The sequence below is a fragment of the Macrosteles quadrilineatus genome, unplaced genomic scaffold (genome assembly GCF_028750875.1).
Source record: "Macrosteles quadrilineatus isolate MER2022 unplaced genomic scaffold, UCM_ALF_1.0 Scaffold_4__1_contigs__length_99947679, whole genome shotgun sequence".
Taxonomy (NCBI): Eukaryota; Metazoa; Arthropoda; class Insecta; order Hemiptera; family Cicadellidae; genus Macrosteles; species Macrosteles quadrilineatus.
In genome coordinates, this window is record NW_026542597.1 from 76335319 (window position 1) to 76350190 (window position 14872).

General features: G+C 33.7%; 1 protein-coding gene across 1 annotated transcript; it reads left to right on the forward strand.

The window, feature by feature from the left end:
* On the forward strand, positions 1–14390 carry LOC128993064 (polycystic kidney disease 2-like 2 protein). The gene is made up of 8 exons (XM_054416820.1): positions 1–102; positions 1185–1454; positions 2212–2322; positions 3283–3449; positions 3967–4068; positions 9166–9314; positions 14272–14350; positions 14382–14390. The coding sequence occupies exons 2-8, from the start codon at positions 1199–1201 to the stop codon at positions 14388–14390; spliced, it is 873 nt and encodes a 290-aa protein (XP_054272795.1). The 5' UTR covers positions 1–102; positions 1185–1198.
* The last annotated feature ends 482 nt before the right edge of the window (positions 14391–14872 follow it).

The window sequence follows — 14872 nt, forward strand, 5'->3', positions numbered from 1 at the left end:
TTTTATAAAATAGGGTTTTCTGAATATATTGTCATTCAAACATCATTGGTAAAGTAACTATGTTTTTAGTTTGTTTGTTCAAGAATATTATCCTCTAAAAAGGTAATTTCTGAATTATAAATATAATTATAAATCTTTTAATTTTAGATTTTTGGGTTCAGTGTGTAGGTTAACACAATGTGCTTTAAACAAAAGTTTTTAACAATCCGAAGACTGCTAGTCGTGAAATGTTTTGATCAATGTTTTTAGTGTTTGCAACAAAAATTTGTTTTTTCATTTTCTATTTGTAAACTAAAGACTTACAGCATTTTTAAAAGTCACTTGTATTTACGTTACATAGTTCACCACAAAATGTTTAAGACTTTTAGTTGGTAAAATTGGTTGTCAACATATATTTGGAATATTTTTTTATAAACATGGCTTTTGTATTAACATTTAAAACCCCATAAAGATAACTTTCAACTATGCAAGCTAAATTCAACAGAAAGTGGTACTAGGTACTGTGTAATATAACCTTGCGTACAATCTTATCATTATTATCCTAGTTGTAGGGTTTACGCGTATTGTTATTGTAGTAAATTGTAAGCCAATTGACACATCTTTGGCATGAAAAAAAAACGCTACAGGCCTTATAACTCCTAAATCAATTAAGTTTTGGTCTTGGGTGAATAGAATCATGGGTTACAAAGACATTGGTGGGCCTCCCTTCTGCAACATAACCAATTTTAATTAAAGTAGGTGAAAATGAGTTTTAAAGATTTTGGTCAGAACATTACAGCAAAACTAATTTAAAATACCCCCGATGCAGCAAACCTTTCAGACCGAGTGAATTTTGATTTGTCTGATTGGATTTTAACCCAAATATATTTCCATGAACAAGTCATATTTCCCCATCAAGATAAATTTAGATTTAACGAGTTCTTTTGTTAGTGAGGGTAAAAAGTGTGTTTTGGTCTATTGTTAATAATATATGATGAAATAAATAAATCAAATTTGGAAATGTACCATCACTAAACGTTCTGGGATAGCCAGTCTGTCAAAATACAATGTGGAACCTGCTTGGATTCTGGTTTGAAAATACCCCCACCTGTCCTTGTTTTACATACCGGTACCTAATAATTATCATATATATTCTAATATTGTAATCACAAAAACTTAAGGTAATGTTTTCAAACTATATACAGATTCTACATCGACCATGTCTAATACACTTGATGACAACGCTAAGAAAGCCTCCAATGATCAGGGAGGGCATAAAGATAGCCAACGAAGAGACTCGGTGACCCAGTCATTCCTACATTCCTTGGGAACTTCTCGGGAGATTGGCCGACCCATTAAAGTTGAAGAGGGTTTCAAGCCTAGGACCAAAACTTCAGATGACTATGAGATCCTCTACGATCCAGAGATTGACAAGAATCATCCGTTGGATAAATGGAGGCGAAATGTCTACCTCAGTAAGTCCAGTCTAAGCGGGCAACTTTTGTTTTTTAAGGAGGATCTGTCTAAAGTCTGTATGTCTGAAAGTTAAAGAGCAATGAATATCAAACCCTTTAAGAAGAAAAATGCTTATGGAGAATAGTCATACTGGAATTTTGTCGCCGAAATGAGATCATGCAGCTGCGCTACTCTATCTCTCATTCGTTGTCTCACTCTCTCTCACACAGTTAGCTGACTTGGCCTCGCACTCACCATAGTCTACCCAGCGGCCGCTGCGAGAACTATCCGAAATTCAAATATTCCTAGACTGAATTTTTTACAAAGGCATTGCGCTTCTTAAAGGGTTTGTATTCATTGTTAAGGAGTTATTCCATAAATTGAGTCAACAGAACACACTCTTGAACCGAACCACCGTACCACCAATGATGGCAGTCAACAGTGATTTATTGGTTTAGGAGAAGAATGCCGAAAGTTTCAGGTAGACATATAGTTGCTAAGGGAGCACGTCTCTACAAAAAGTGAAGATATCGCAAAAGAATTCTCAATTAAATAATCTATTAGTTGGGACTAGGCAATGCAGTCTTGTATATTATCATTTAAAAATATCATACCAAAGTTATAATAGCCTCTAAAAGCTGTCCGCAAATTAAGATTTTCATTAAGCTGCCATTGCAACCAAGGCAGCTATAAAAAATCTAAAACTAATGTAATATCTAGATAAAATGTGTGCATTAACTTATTTTTACCAAAGTCCTCAGAAGATCATGTTTTCAGGATGTATGCTCAGCCGTGAGATTGCCAGGTATCTGGACAGACAAACTTTCATCACTGTTTCAACGAGGGAGGCACTCTTATACGGCATTTTTCTTATATTACTAATTGTCAGTAAGTATAAGAGATTGACTTCACTGTTTAAAATACTGTAGGCCTACTATAGTTTAATCTTAATGGTTATCAATAGTTTTATAATATTTGATTGATTGTAATGGTTTTAAATCAAAATAATCTCTTCCTGCAAACTACAAATTTCAGGGGAGTGTTTTGATTTTGCAGAACACTTAAGCCAAGGCCATAGACGCCTCCGGTAACTTGAAATACATTAGAGACAATAGTAACCTGCCTCCTAACCTGGATGATCTACTGGCTTCCTGTAAATGCAGCTTTTCAGCTGGAAAAAAACTTACATTTCATATAATTTTGGTTTACCGTACTGCATCACTTAAAAAAATAATTTAAATTTTGGCACAGCGCAGATACAGGAAAAGCCAAGATATTGGAACGATGGTATAATCAGAATTTTATAAAATGGTTGATGTTAAGAAACAAATAAAAGTTTTACCAGGGTGGACTTATTGTAAGCATAAAAACTGTTTAAAACCTTCAAAAAATTATTTTAAAACTGTTTGAACATTAGAGTAGGAAGTCAATTTTAATAAAGTGGTTTACCTTATGGTTGCCAGGTTCTTGAAAAATGTAGACTTCTTGCTCGATGCACTTTTTGCCACAAGTGTGGCATCTTCAGGAGCAAAGTTTATCACATTACTTAACACAAACACTATCTTACTATTTGTAATTGAATTATTTACATTCTCGGTCGGACGACACGGCGTAGGTATAATCGTAATACGGTACTTATATATAGAATAAGTATTGCAACCATAAGGTAAACCAATTTATTAACGTTATTCTTGAAACTGTGAATAATACACAATTAATTTTTAAAAGTTACACAATTGAATTACTTGAAATTTTCTATTATACTTCCCCATCCATTGTAAATTATTCATACCCCATAAGGATTGAAACAATTTAAAAGATCTTAGCTCATTATAGCCTGTTTTTTAGTCACTTTTGGATCGTTTTCCTTGGAAAAGTTTTATCTCAATGAAGCGATGGTTTCAAGATATACAGAACTTGCTTTTGAAATTGAAGATTTGGAGGATGTAGATGATGATTCAGCTCCTTTGGGGATAAGTTTCTACCAAATAAACACTCTAGAACATGTATGGTTTGTAAGTATCTATTATTATAATACCAGGACTAATCTTTATTTGTCCTTAGAAGACATTTGTGTCTTGTCAGGTTGTACAAGTCATTCAAGAGTCTTTTTTTGTAAGTTTTATGCTACTAAGGTGTTTTGTTGTCTTTTCCAAATCTGTTATCAATTTTTCAATGGGATAATGGCAACTGAGTCCAATTTCAACACACTTTTGATTGTAGGCTACTGGCAACCTTTACATTTTAAGGAGAACCCTGATAACTCGGTTAAAATTATAAAATAATTATGAATTGAACACAATTATTATATGTATAAACAATAATAAATGTGCTTTAAAAGAGAAGTACTTGTCTCTACCCACAGATGTTATAACTCCCTCTATTTCTTTCTCCCATTTAATTATCATTCTCAGTCGGATCAAGAGTGAATCGAGCTTCAAGTTTGCCATACATGTTATTATAATTTTAACACCTCTTGAAAAGCGAACATATTTTAGTAGAGTTTATGTTTTCATCTATTGTCTTTTTCAGTACCAGAGCCACATTGCTGAAAATCTTATTTACAGACCATTTTGGTATACCCAAGATCGTTTATATGAAAACAAGTTGATGGGTCAACCTCAGATCAGACAGGTAGGTAGAACGGTGTTTTTGGTCATCACATCATCTGTCTTTGACTATGCGATTATGTCGGCTAAAAAGTTGAATGCCCTTTTGGGACAAACTTGTTGATTTAAGAGTTGATTGTTTAGTTTAGTTTCTAAAGAAATATATTCTTAAATAAAGGAAAACAAGTTATGAACCCTATCCTCCCAAAATGTCCAAAAATCCATCTATATAAGACCCCATTGAAGACTGGAAGAATAAAAATGGTCTCAAATACTCTAGGTTACTCAGAAATATATTTTTTGCCCATCCCAGGTTTAAGAACTTGAACTATTTTGAACTACCTTTTATGCTGTTGACTAGCTGTACCCGCGGGCTTTGCCCCGTTTAACTTCATAAGTTTTTGCATGGCTTAATCACGTCCTGGTGGAAGTTTGTTCGCTCACGTGCCCTCAGGTTAGCTCGTTCGCTACGCTAACTCGCCTCCAGGTTGAAGTTCGTTCGCTACGCTCACTCACCTTTTGGTTGCAAATTAGCTGTTGTTATAAATAAACAAATCAAATCAAATCAAATCAGTTTATTTCCACAATATATACAAATTTACAATTTTTCAAAAAAATAAAATAAAAATATATATAGCCCTGAAGCATTATACAGTAATTGTTAACGTAAATTATTTCTAGTAAAATTAATTTATAAGTTATAAAAGTAAAAACTTAAATACTAGTTGAGTGTTTGCTCCGGCTTGAATAATAACTAATTTAATATATAATGGAAATGAGTCTACATAGACCTCAGTGGTCTGTGCGTAGACTCGAGTTGCTAAAAATTATATATGTATTTTTTGAGCTAATTTGCAATTGAAGAAAAAGTTTAAAATTAAATAAAAATGTACTAAGTGCTATGGGAACCTGTAAAAATAAAAATAAGCTTAAAGATTATATAAAAAATTGGAGTAAATATTAATTAAAATTTTTAATAACAGAATTGTTTAAAGTGGAAGCCAATAAATAAAACGGAAAAGAATTTTGTTGGTTGCAAGAGTTTGCAGAGGGGGTCCGTTTAGTGCTGTCAGACAGTGGCAGGTCGCCTGTTATCAGTAGTGATAAGACCCTCGGCCTCTTCATCGCTGATATCCAATAACCATCTATTAACTCGATTTTTGAATACACCTAATGTAGGAGAATGAAATAACTGAGTTGCTTTATACATAGTGGAATAATTTCGGAACAAAATATGTGCTATGTAGAAACAATTTGTTTTTGAAAAGGATTTGTGCTGCTGAATAGTAGAAATTCCAATTCTATTTGCATATCTTGTATTATGTGTGTGGGTTATGGAAGTAAAAATTGAATTGAAGTTTTTAAATATAAAAATTAGAAGATCTTTGATAAACAATTTTGCAATGGGGAATATTCCAGTTTCATGAAATAGTAAATCTGAGGGGTATCTTTTACACTTTTTGAAACCAGCTTTTAGGATAGACTTTTGAACCAGAATCAGACCTGTGAGATGTGAACTGTACGCCCCTCCCCAAGCTAATATTCCATAAGACAAAACCGACTGTACATATGCAAAATATGTTGATTTAATTTCTTTAAAACTGAGAACATCACTTAACTGTCTAAATGCAAATATAAGTTTTCTAGTTTTATTTTGCAAGAAATTAATATGCTCTATCCATTTCATATGTGAGTCAAAAATTATTCCTAAATATTTATATGAGTTAACCCTCTCTAAGGTATCACACGAACAACTGTTATTGAATTGGTTGAGACAACTGTGCAAGATCAAATTGGTTAGGTTATAGTCAGCTGTTGACGCGAGAGAAATAGGCATGAATTTTGTTTTGGAAACATTAAGAGATAGTACATTTTGGTCGAGCCATTTTTTTACTAATTTGAGATCTGATTGAGCTTTACTCTTCACACCTTCCCATGTCTTATCCTTAACATAAATCAATGTGTCATCTGCAAAAAGAAACATTTTTCCGAAAATTGGTAATTTAGAAATATTATTTATATATATTAGGAATAAAATAGGCCCAAGGGTACTCCCCTGAATCACCCCATAGTCAACAGGCACCTCATTGCTATTGACTCCATCTATGTATACGAATTGTCGCCTATCTCTGAGGTAGCTTTCGAACCATGAGAGAGCGTTCCCTCTTACACCTATAGCAGATAATTTTGAAATTAGATGCTTTCTGTCTACACTATCAAAAGCTTTTTTGAGATCTAAAAAAATTAATACTGAGCGCAAATTTTCGGATAGAGCACTAAAAATTTCTTTGTTGATATGAAAAAGAACATCTGTAACATTTTTATCTTTTCTGAACCCATATTGACAGTCTGCTAGGATCTGATTCTGGTTCAAGTAATCCACCATTTGTTCCTTAACTATTTTTTCAAGCACCTTAGAGAATGCACTCAATAAAGATATTGGTCTGAAATTATTTTTGTCTTTGTGGGAGTTTGATTTGTATAAAGGAAAAACTTTTGCCAATTTAAACTTGTCCGGAAATATTCCACTAGCCAAACTTAAGTTTATGATATGCAATAATGGTTTAGAGAGTGAATTTACATTTTCTTTGAGAACATCAGCCGAGACACCATCAAAACCGGGGGCAGACCCACCACGTAACGAGTAGACATGCCTGATAACGTCGAGTTCAGTCACTGTCTGGAGTGTAAACACAGTGTCCTGCCTGTAATCTGCGTCGTTGATGATCGGCGGACCGCTGCTATTTATTGAACTGGCAAGGTTATATCCAACAGAAGCGAAAAACGTGTTAAAATCATCAGCTACAATCTTTCTTACATCAGGAGTGATGTTGGATACGTTTGGAAGATATTTCTGAACTGAGAAGGGGTCTTTTTTATTTGATCGCCCCGCCAGCTCGTTCACAACCATCCAAAAGCGTTTGGGGTTGTTTTGATATTGGTTTAATTTTGACCTGTAGTATACTCGCTTAGAACTTTTAATACCACTGGAAATTTGATGTCTTAAATCACGATATTCTTTATTTAAAGTAGCATTAAACGGCTGTTTTTTAATTTTCTTACTAGTTTTATCTCTTTCCCTAATTAGTTTAATCAAATCATTTGTGATCCATGGCTTTAATTTTTTGAACCTCGATGATTTCTTAACAGATTTTTTAGAACTATCTATGGTTTCATCCATGATTTGTAAAAAACGAGATGCACAAGAGTTAATGTCAAGATCGATAAAAAAGTTGCTCCAGTCTATTTGCGCAAGATTACAGGACAGTAGTGTATGATCGATAATGCGTGTAGAAGTATCCAAAGTAACTGACGGTGTATTGGTTGGAAAAGTAATAGTCATGCCTGTGCTGAAATGGTCTGTAACGTGTGTGTGTAATGTTGCTGATTGTACATTTTTCATGTCGTTGTAACGTATGAACATGTGATCAATGCAAGTTTGGCTATTGTTCGTAATTCTTGTTGGTTTGTCTATACATTGAATGAGACCAGCACCTAACAAACAGTTTAAGTAACTGTCGTTTAAAGAATTAATACTCAACAAATCAAAATTTATATCTCCAGTTAAAATAATCATCAAATCTTTGCTCAAATGGTTAAGATAATTTTCTAAATCGTTTATAAATAATTTAGCATCTGAATCAAAAGTACGGTATAGTGCTAACAGACAAAATTTGTTATTGTGTAAGTTGAAATTGAGTTGTATTCCATAAAGGTCAGCAAATGAGATCTGTGATGCAGTTACTGATAGTCGATTGTTGAAGTAAACAATAACACCGTCGGCTCTATTTCGTCTGTTATCAGTGAGTACATAGTCAAATCCGTCAATCGTCTGTCCCCCTACCCCCTCCTGCAACCAACATTCTGTCAACACAATAATATCCATCTTGGGAATTTCATTTAAATAAATTAAAAATTCATCAAAGTTTTTGGAATAGCTTCTGATGTTTGTGCTTATGACTTTCAATTCGTCATCACCATTATTGTGTGAGAAAAAATTTTTAATTTCAGAAATTGATTTTAGCTCTAAACAATTGTTGTGGAAAAACAAAGAGTTGTCACCATCCGCATTCATCTAGCAGTCTACGCACAAACCACCTGCCCGGCCGGCAATTGTTGATTGTTGAGCCTACTGCTGTTCAATTGTTACATAATAAAGTGTAGTTACTAATAATTCTAAAATAATACTAAAAAGTTCTTACTAAATCTAAATTTAAATGAAATTTCTTAGGAAATTCTGATTTCAACTATTGCATTTTGCTGCGGTACATAATAATAAAAGAACTTACTATTATTAGTGAACAGAGAGAATTAATATTAGTTACATGAAACTGATAAAAATAATTAAAAAATGGAAAATTTATTACTAACAAAATTGTATGTGCCCATCTTCAAACATATTACTTTAAAACCTATATCTATTTATAAACATACTATCAAAAGATGTCTAAAAATTGAACACATTCATACATTTTAATTTAAACACATTATCTTGGAGTTGTGATATTTTAAGATTAAAACAAAATAGGTAAAATCTTTTAAGTAATATAAAATGGTCTGCTTATCGTTATTAGAAAATTTAAAAGGTAATCTATTTCTTAATTATAATTTATTTATAAACAAAAATAATAGTGCTGCACCCTAGTTGGAAATCCTTGTAACTTTAATGCTATTGAACATCATAGAACAGAACCAACTTGTTTAATTGAAACAGCTGTTAAGATTCATTAATTCCTTTTAAATATGAAAAATCATAAGGTTAACATGGGAATCTCCAGAGCCACTGGAAAGCCCGATCAGAATAAAAACTACTTAGTTTTCCTATTTAATGCCCAAAGAATTGGTGTACCGAATTTCAGCCTCCTAGGTAAATGGGAAGTGGGAGAATTAGTGATGAGTGAGTGAGTGAGTCAGTGAGGGCTTTGCCTTTTATATATTTAGATTACCTGTGTTCTTGACTCAAACATTTAAAGGAAATCTAAAAAATTCAGATCCACTAGCACCAGCACAAAAAATACTAATTAACAGTTAGTTTATTTTTTTCAGCTATTATCACTTAAAATTAAAGAAAAATGATTAACTACTTTGTTTTAGTGAGATAAATTATGTGGTTACATTTTAGTTGAGAACAAAGAATTGTTCTTGTGAAGTGCATGGCTATTCGATTATAAATTCTACCATGGCTTGCTACATGCCGTACTCCGAGAGCAATGAGGAAACCGATAACATGGGTTTGGATTCACAACCAACGACAGAACGGCTAGCTCTAGTGTGAGTTGTGAGTTAAGTACGTAACTACAGTCGGGACCACGAGAGTCTGCAGTTGAGGGAGGAGTCTATTTACCACGTGACTTCGAAGGAGCAAATGAGGACAGTTAGGTGTTGCCAATCTAATAATACCAGCTGATTTGAAAATACTGTTTAGTATTTTAATTAGTGTCTTCAACAGGCGATATGGCAACCGTGCACTAGCCTTGTCTTGTGATTGGCTACCACCAACTGCAGACTCTCGTGGTCCCGACTTTAAGTATGACATAACCAAGACATTATTGCACTATGAATATATAGTTGTCATAAGTTAAGTTGTAGATGAGTGAAAATTTAAAAATGTACGTTTTTAGGAAAACCACTTTTAAAATTTTTTGTTCCGTTTTTTGAAACTTTTTTTATTTTTGTTATTTCATTGACATTTGAAGTTTCATAAAATGTCCATGGTAACGCAATATCTTTGGTGATTTTTTATTAATAGAGCATCTTTGATGGAAAGACACAAAATTTTGTCACGACCATCACGGACATAAAACTGAATATTAATAGTTAATATTATTTTTATAACTATATTTTGCTATAAATTAATTTACTTTTATGGCCATTATACAATAAACAGCTCACTAAGCTGTTGGTATATTTGGTCTTTCTAGAAAAAAATAAAATACCCCCGCCCAGCAAACCTGCAGACTAAGCGAATTTCCATTTGACTGATTGGATTTACACTGAAATGTCTACTTAAAAATATAACACTTATTCCCGATTTAAATAGAATTAGTTTTAACAAGTACTTAGGTTTGCTGCATCAGGGAGGGTAAAACTGTTTTGTTTTTTTTTGTAAAATGTTAATAGTTAGTAAGAAATAAAAACATTTTCCAAATTTGATCAAAATATGTTCATAAACAAGCAAACTACAGCAGTTTACTTATTCTCCATAAGAATAACATGGGAATTTTAAATTAACAATTTTTTGGAATTTTCTCCGTAACCATTAGGCGCATAACAGCGCTTCAATATACTAAATTATTTGTTTTTTTAAGCTTTACAAAATGGTTTGGAAAGAAATTGTTAAATTTTATGTTTTTTGGGTCAAAATTGGGAAAAACCTATTTTTACCCCATAAAACCCCCCGTAAACCCCCGTTCCCATGGTCCGATCATGCTGGATCGCGAACTCGTTCGAATAAACGTAGGTTTACACGTTTGTACCAAATTTCATCAAAATCTGATCATTTTTGCTCGAGTTATCGTGCTAACGGACACATATATATATATATATATATATATATAAATATATAAATATATAAATATATAAATATATATATATATATATGAATTTGAACGGATGGTGATTTTGGCCTCTAGGGACCACAAAACGAAAAAAAAATCGGTCCCGCGTACAGGTCTCACCATGAGTACTACGGTAATAGCTTATTCCCTATATGGGAAATTCGCTAAAACTCAAAAAATTGAAAAAAACCAATAAAATATTTTGAAGTTTGTATAACTCCGAAAAAACTTACCTGAGACCCGAAAAATCGTAATGTATTTATAGAGGTGTGCTGCTTTTGTGTATAAAACATTAAAATATGATGATATTTTAATTTTTGAAATTTTTATGATAGAAATCATAAACGCGATGGTCAGGGACAAGTGGTACGGTCGTGAATTGTCTGGAATAATATAAATATTTCTAAACAATCCTTCAATTATATTGTTAGTTATAATAAAAATATGTGTTTCAATTGAATTAAACTGTTCAATTTAGAATGATATTTAAGTTATTGTCACGACCAAACACAGTATAATCCATAAGGTTGGATTGGTCGTGAAAAAATCCGCGGTGGTCGTGAAACTTTGGTCGTGACATTACGTGTTATTTGGCTCTGTTCTGGCGGTAGCCCTGCACCTCATGTTCGAGGATACAAAGTGGACTTCTAGGTGAATGTAGCAATTGAAATATCATATCAACAAAAATTAACACCGCGTCTACTTCATCAAATGACTACGTACGGTCATGGACACTCAAAAATTACAAAAAACACAAACTTACCTTTATTAATCTTGTAACTACTTCTTTCAACACAAAACAACTGGCACAAAAAACTTGACGTACACCCCGAACTAGTCTCTAAAACGAACTGACGCAATCGACGCCAGGCTTGCCACTGTCGTGCTCCAAAGTTGAAATTTTTTCCCAAATGGTCGTGACGCCAAATCGAGGGACAGACTTATTTTGTTATGGTTGTCAGTTTGCAATGACAATAAAATTATAATATGCTCCTTTTTTGTAAGTTTAATAACTATTGATGGCATAAAAATATGGCTTTATATATTTCGGCATGAATAATTTTTCTAAAAACAGCGTGAAAGTTGGAAAATGTACCCTAGGGACACGTCATGGTCGTGAATTTCGAGACTTTAAAAATACAAAAAAAATACCTAGAACCTATTTAAAACCAAATAAATGTGTGTAACATGTTGCCCCCGTACCAAAAAATATTAAAACACATAATAATAAAGTACAAATCCAGTAACTACGAAGTAAAAGACCAGGGACATGAAAACGTACGTTTTTAAATTTTCACTCAGTTGTGTTTTAAATAATAACAATGCTATAAAACAGGTGACATCGTCAATACATGTTTCTGGTTATACATTGACAGAGAGTTATATTCGTAACAAAAACCAACTTTATTACAGTTTTAAAATGAATTGAAAGAACATTTTATAATATGTATTGTACGACACTTTAAACCGATATTTAGGTGAATCCCTTTTACATCATTTTAAAATTCAGACAAACCTGTTTAGAGAACTACAACTCATTTAAGGGTTTTCTTTATTGCTTAACACAATGTTTACCTTTAAAAAAGTTGATGATTTTTTCACTAGCTTGAGAAGGTGTCTATAGGACACTAAAAGCCAATTATTCATTCCGATGTAGGAGTGCAAAGTGTAGGGGAAATAATCTAGGTTGGACTGAATTGTTGATATAAACTCTTAAAAACTAATCAGTAATCGGATATGAACAAATTACATTCTAAATTAACCCTTTCAAATTTTCTTTCATGGAGATGTTTTTAGTATTACATACAGTAATAGATTAAACTAGGTGAACCCGCGCGAATTCGCACGAATAATAAATTAGGATATTATAGCAACGTCGTTAGAAGTTGCGTCGTTGTATCGACGTTGGTCTTGAGCTCGATCGTTGGCTTTATGCATTCTAAGTTCTTTTTGCTGTTCAGTAGGAGTATTTTGCAGGACGGAGCTCATCATGCTGAAAACTTGCGCGTATAGATCAATATCAACCAAATGTTGTGTCAAAATGTGCATGAGTTCAGTGCTGCAAGAGCCATTAGCTTTGTTTAGAATTCTTTCTTGAACAGCGGTTTCGACGTCGTAGATATAAATTTGGGCATATGTGGGATGCTCCCCTTCTGACGGTTGAAAGGTGCCAATTGAGTGATAAATTGTGTCGTGCACCTTATACATGAAAGGCCCTCCACCGTTATGTTTTTTAATTTTAGCTCGAGTGCTGACCATTGCGAGCGCAGAGTTGTATGATCTAATGTTTTCTTTGTAGTTTCTGCTCAAATGATTTGCTCCATTAAGTAGGCTCTGGATATAATAGCTTTCTCGGTATGGTGGTAGATTCACTTTTCCTTTATGGCAGCAGGATGAAAATCCTTTGCCTCGTCCTCTTTGTTCTTCTTTAAAATGTAACACACCACATTTCTGACATTTTAATGCCATCTCGCCAAGTGAATGCAGCTGAATTCTCATATTTGTCAGTGTAATTTTGTAAGTACACGTTGCCACTAACTGTTCCAGCTCCTCGTCTGGGGTCCTTATACGTTTTGCATTGCTTGAGTATTTGCACCGTGTCCGACCGGCAATATTTCTTTGTCGTCTGGTCCTTGGCATGTTTAAACAAAAATAAAATGTAAAACATTTCTCCCGTCGTGTCCTATAGGTAATATTCCTTTGCCGAGTTTCTAATTATTAAAAAAAAACATGCAAACTGTTTACATTTCAAAACCAAACAAAACAGCTGGGATTTTTTAAACTTATAGGCTATATTGACATCTGTTTCAGAATATAATAACATTCAAATCAATCACAATGTTATCCTTATGGAGGGAACTTTGAGGGCAGCCCACGCCCTTAAAAAGATATATTTCGAAAATCTAAAGCCAGTTTGCACATCTACACACCTAGACGAACATTTTGGTATATAATATGTGGGGTTAAATCTTAAAACAAAAAAGCCTTATTGTTCACAAAGTTTCATGTCGCGTATTAAATATATAGGGGCTATTCTCATTATTAAATTTGTATTAACACCAAGACACATTGCGAGATTGCGCTGATCTAAATTACTAATTTCTGTCAAATACACATTGTTTTTTTACCAAGTGAAACTGATGGAACGACTTATTGTGAGCTATAGCAACTGTTATGACCCATCAACTCTGTCAGCAACAAAAAATAAGGTAGAAAATAAACTTTTTGACACTACCGCATTCTGTGACTGGCTCACACACCTACATTCTTTTTTAGTAAAGAAATGACAACGGCTGATCCATATAGATGGGATATCTACTTCTGTATCTATGCTACAACAGAATGATCCATAAGGAGATTGCTAACCAATTCTTTTCTTTTTTTCTCTTTTTTTTAAAAAGAGGTTGGCGGCCTCTTTTAACCTTGCATTTGCCCGTCCACATAGACTAAGCGCCCGTGCGTGGATCGTTTACAGCAAAGCAAGGAGTGAGCCGGTACAGTACAAAGGTGAACTGTACTGATAAAATGTTATCGGCAGTGACCAGGATCCGAACCCACGACATCGCTGCCTTGGGCCCGAAGTCCGCGACGCTACCGACTGAGCCACAGACTCACTATTAAATTAATTAAATTTCAGTTTATGTACTGATTACTTTTACTCCACTTTGCAGTAACAAATGGCTCCCAGCTACTAAGACTGGTTCGTTGCCGTATGGTGGAACCTTTGCTAGATACGGTGGCGGAGGGTACGTCGCACTTCTGCAAAACGAGGACGACGCAGTGCAACTGACTGCGGCACTCAAGAGTTTCAAGTGGTACTCGAGAGCTACTCGTGCCATCTTTATCGACTTTGCCATTTACAACGGAAATGTCAACTTATTTTGTATTTTCAAGTAAGATTTGGTTAGCAATAAATATTTACTTGGGTTTGTAACAGTTTTGTGTGTGTCTAGGAAGTCATTGGGTAAATTTCCGTAAGGTAGTGTGTCAATGATTAAAGTTTTTATACTTTTTAAAAGAAAATTACACCTTTGCTTTTGATTTTGGAGTAGAAGTAAATCCAATTCAAGGGAGTGTTCTGCAGTACAGTATTACGTCAACTTCTCAAACGGGCTAACACCTCGTTTAAATAACTTCTTGATGATTGACAGTATTGTGTATGTTATTAAATTTACAGAAAGTACATAAAAACACCTATCCCTAGACACCTAACTCACAAGAAATATATATAACAGATGGTAAGAGGTAATCGATTTTGATTGGAGTGTTGAA

What these genes read in the sequence shown, in the direction of transcription:
- LOC128993064 (XM_054416820.1), top strand. Translation starts at nt 1,199, where the DNA reads ATGTCTAATACACTTGATGACAACGCTAAGAAAGCCTCCAATGATCAG. An exon ending in GAGGCGAAATGTCTACCTCA is followed by an intron (nt 1,455 to 2,211) that starts GTAAGTCCAGTC and finishes TCATGTTTTCAG; the next exon opens with GATGTATGCTCAGCCGTGAG. An exon ending in CTCTAGAACATGTATGGTTT is followed by an intron (nt 3,450 to 3,966) that starts GTAAGTATCTAT and finishes TGTCTTTTTCAG; the next exon opens with TACCAGAGCCACATTGCTGA.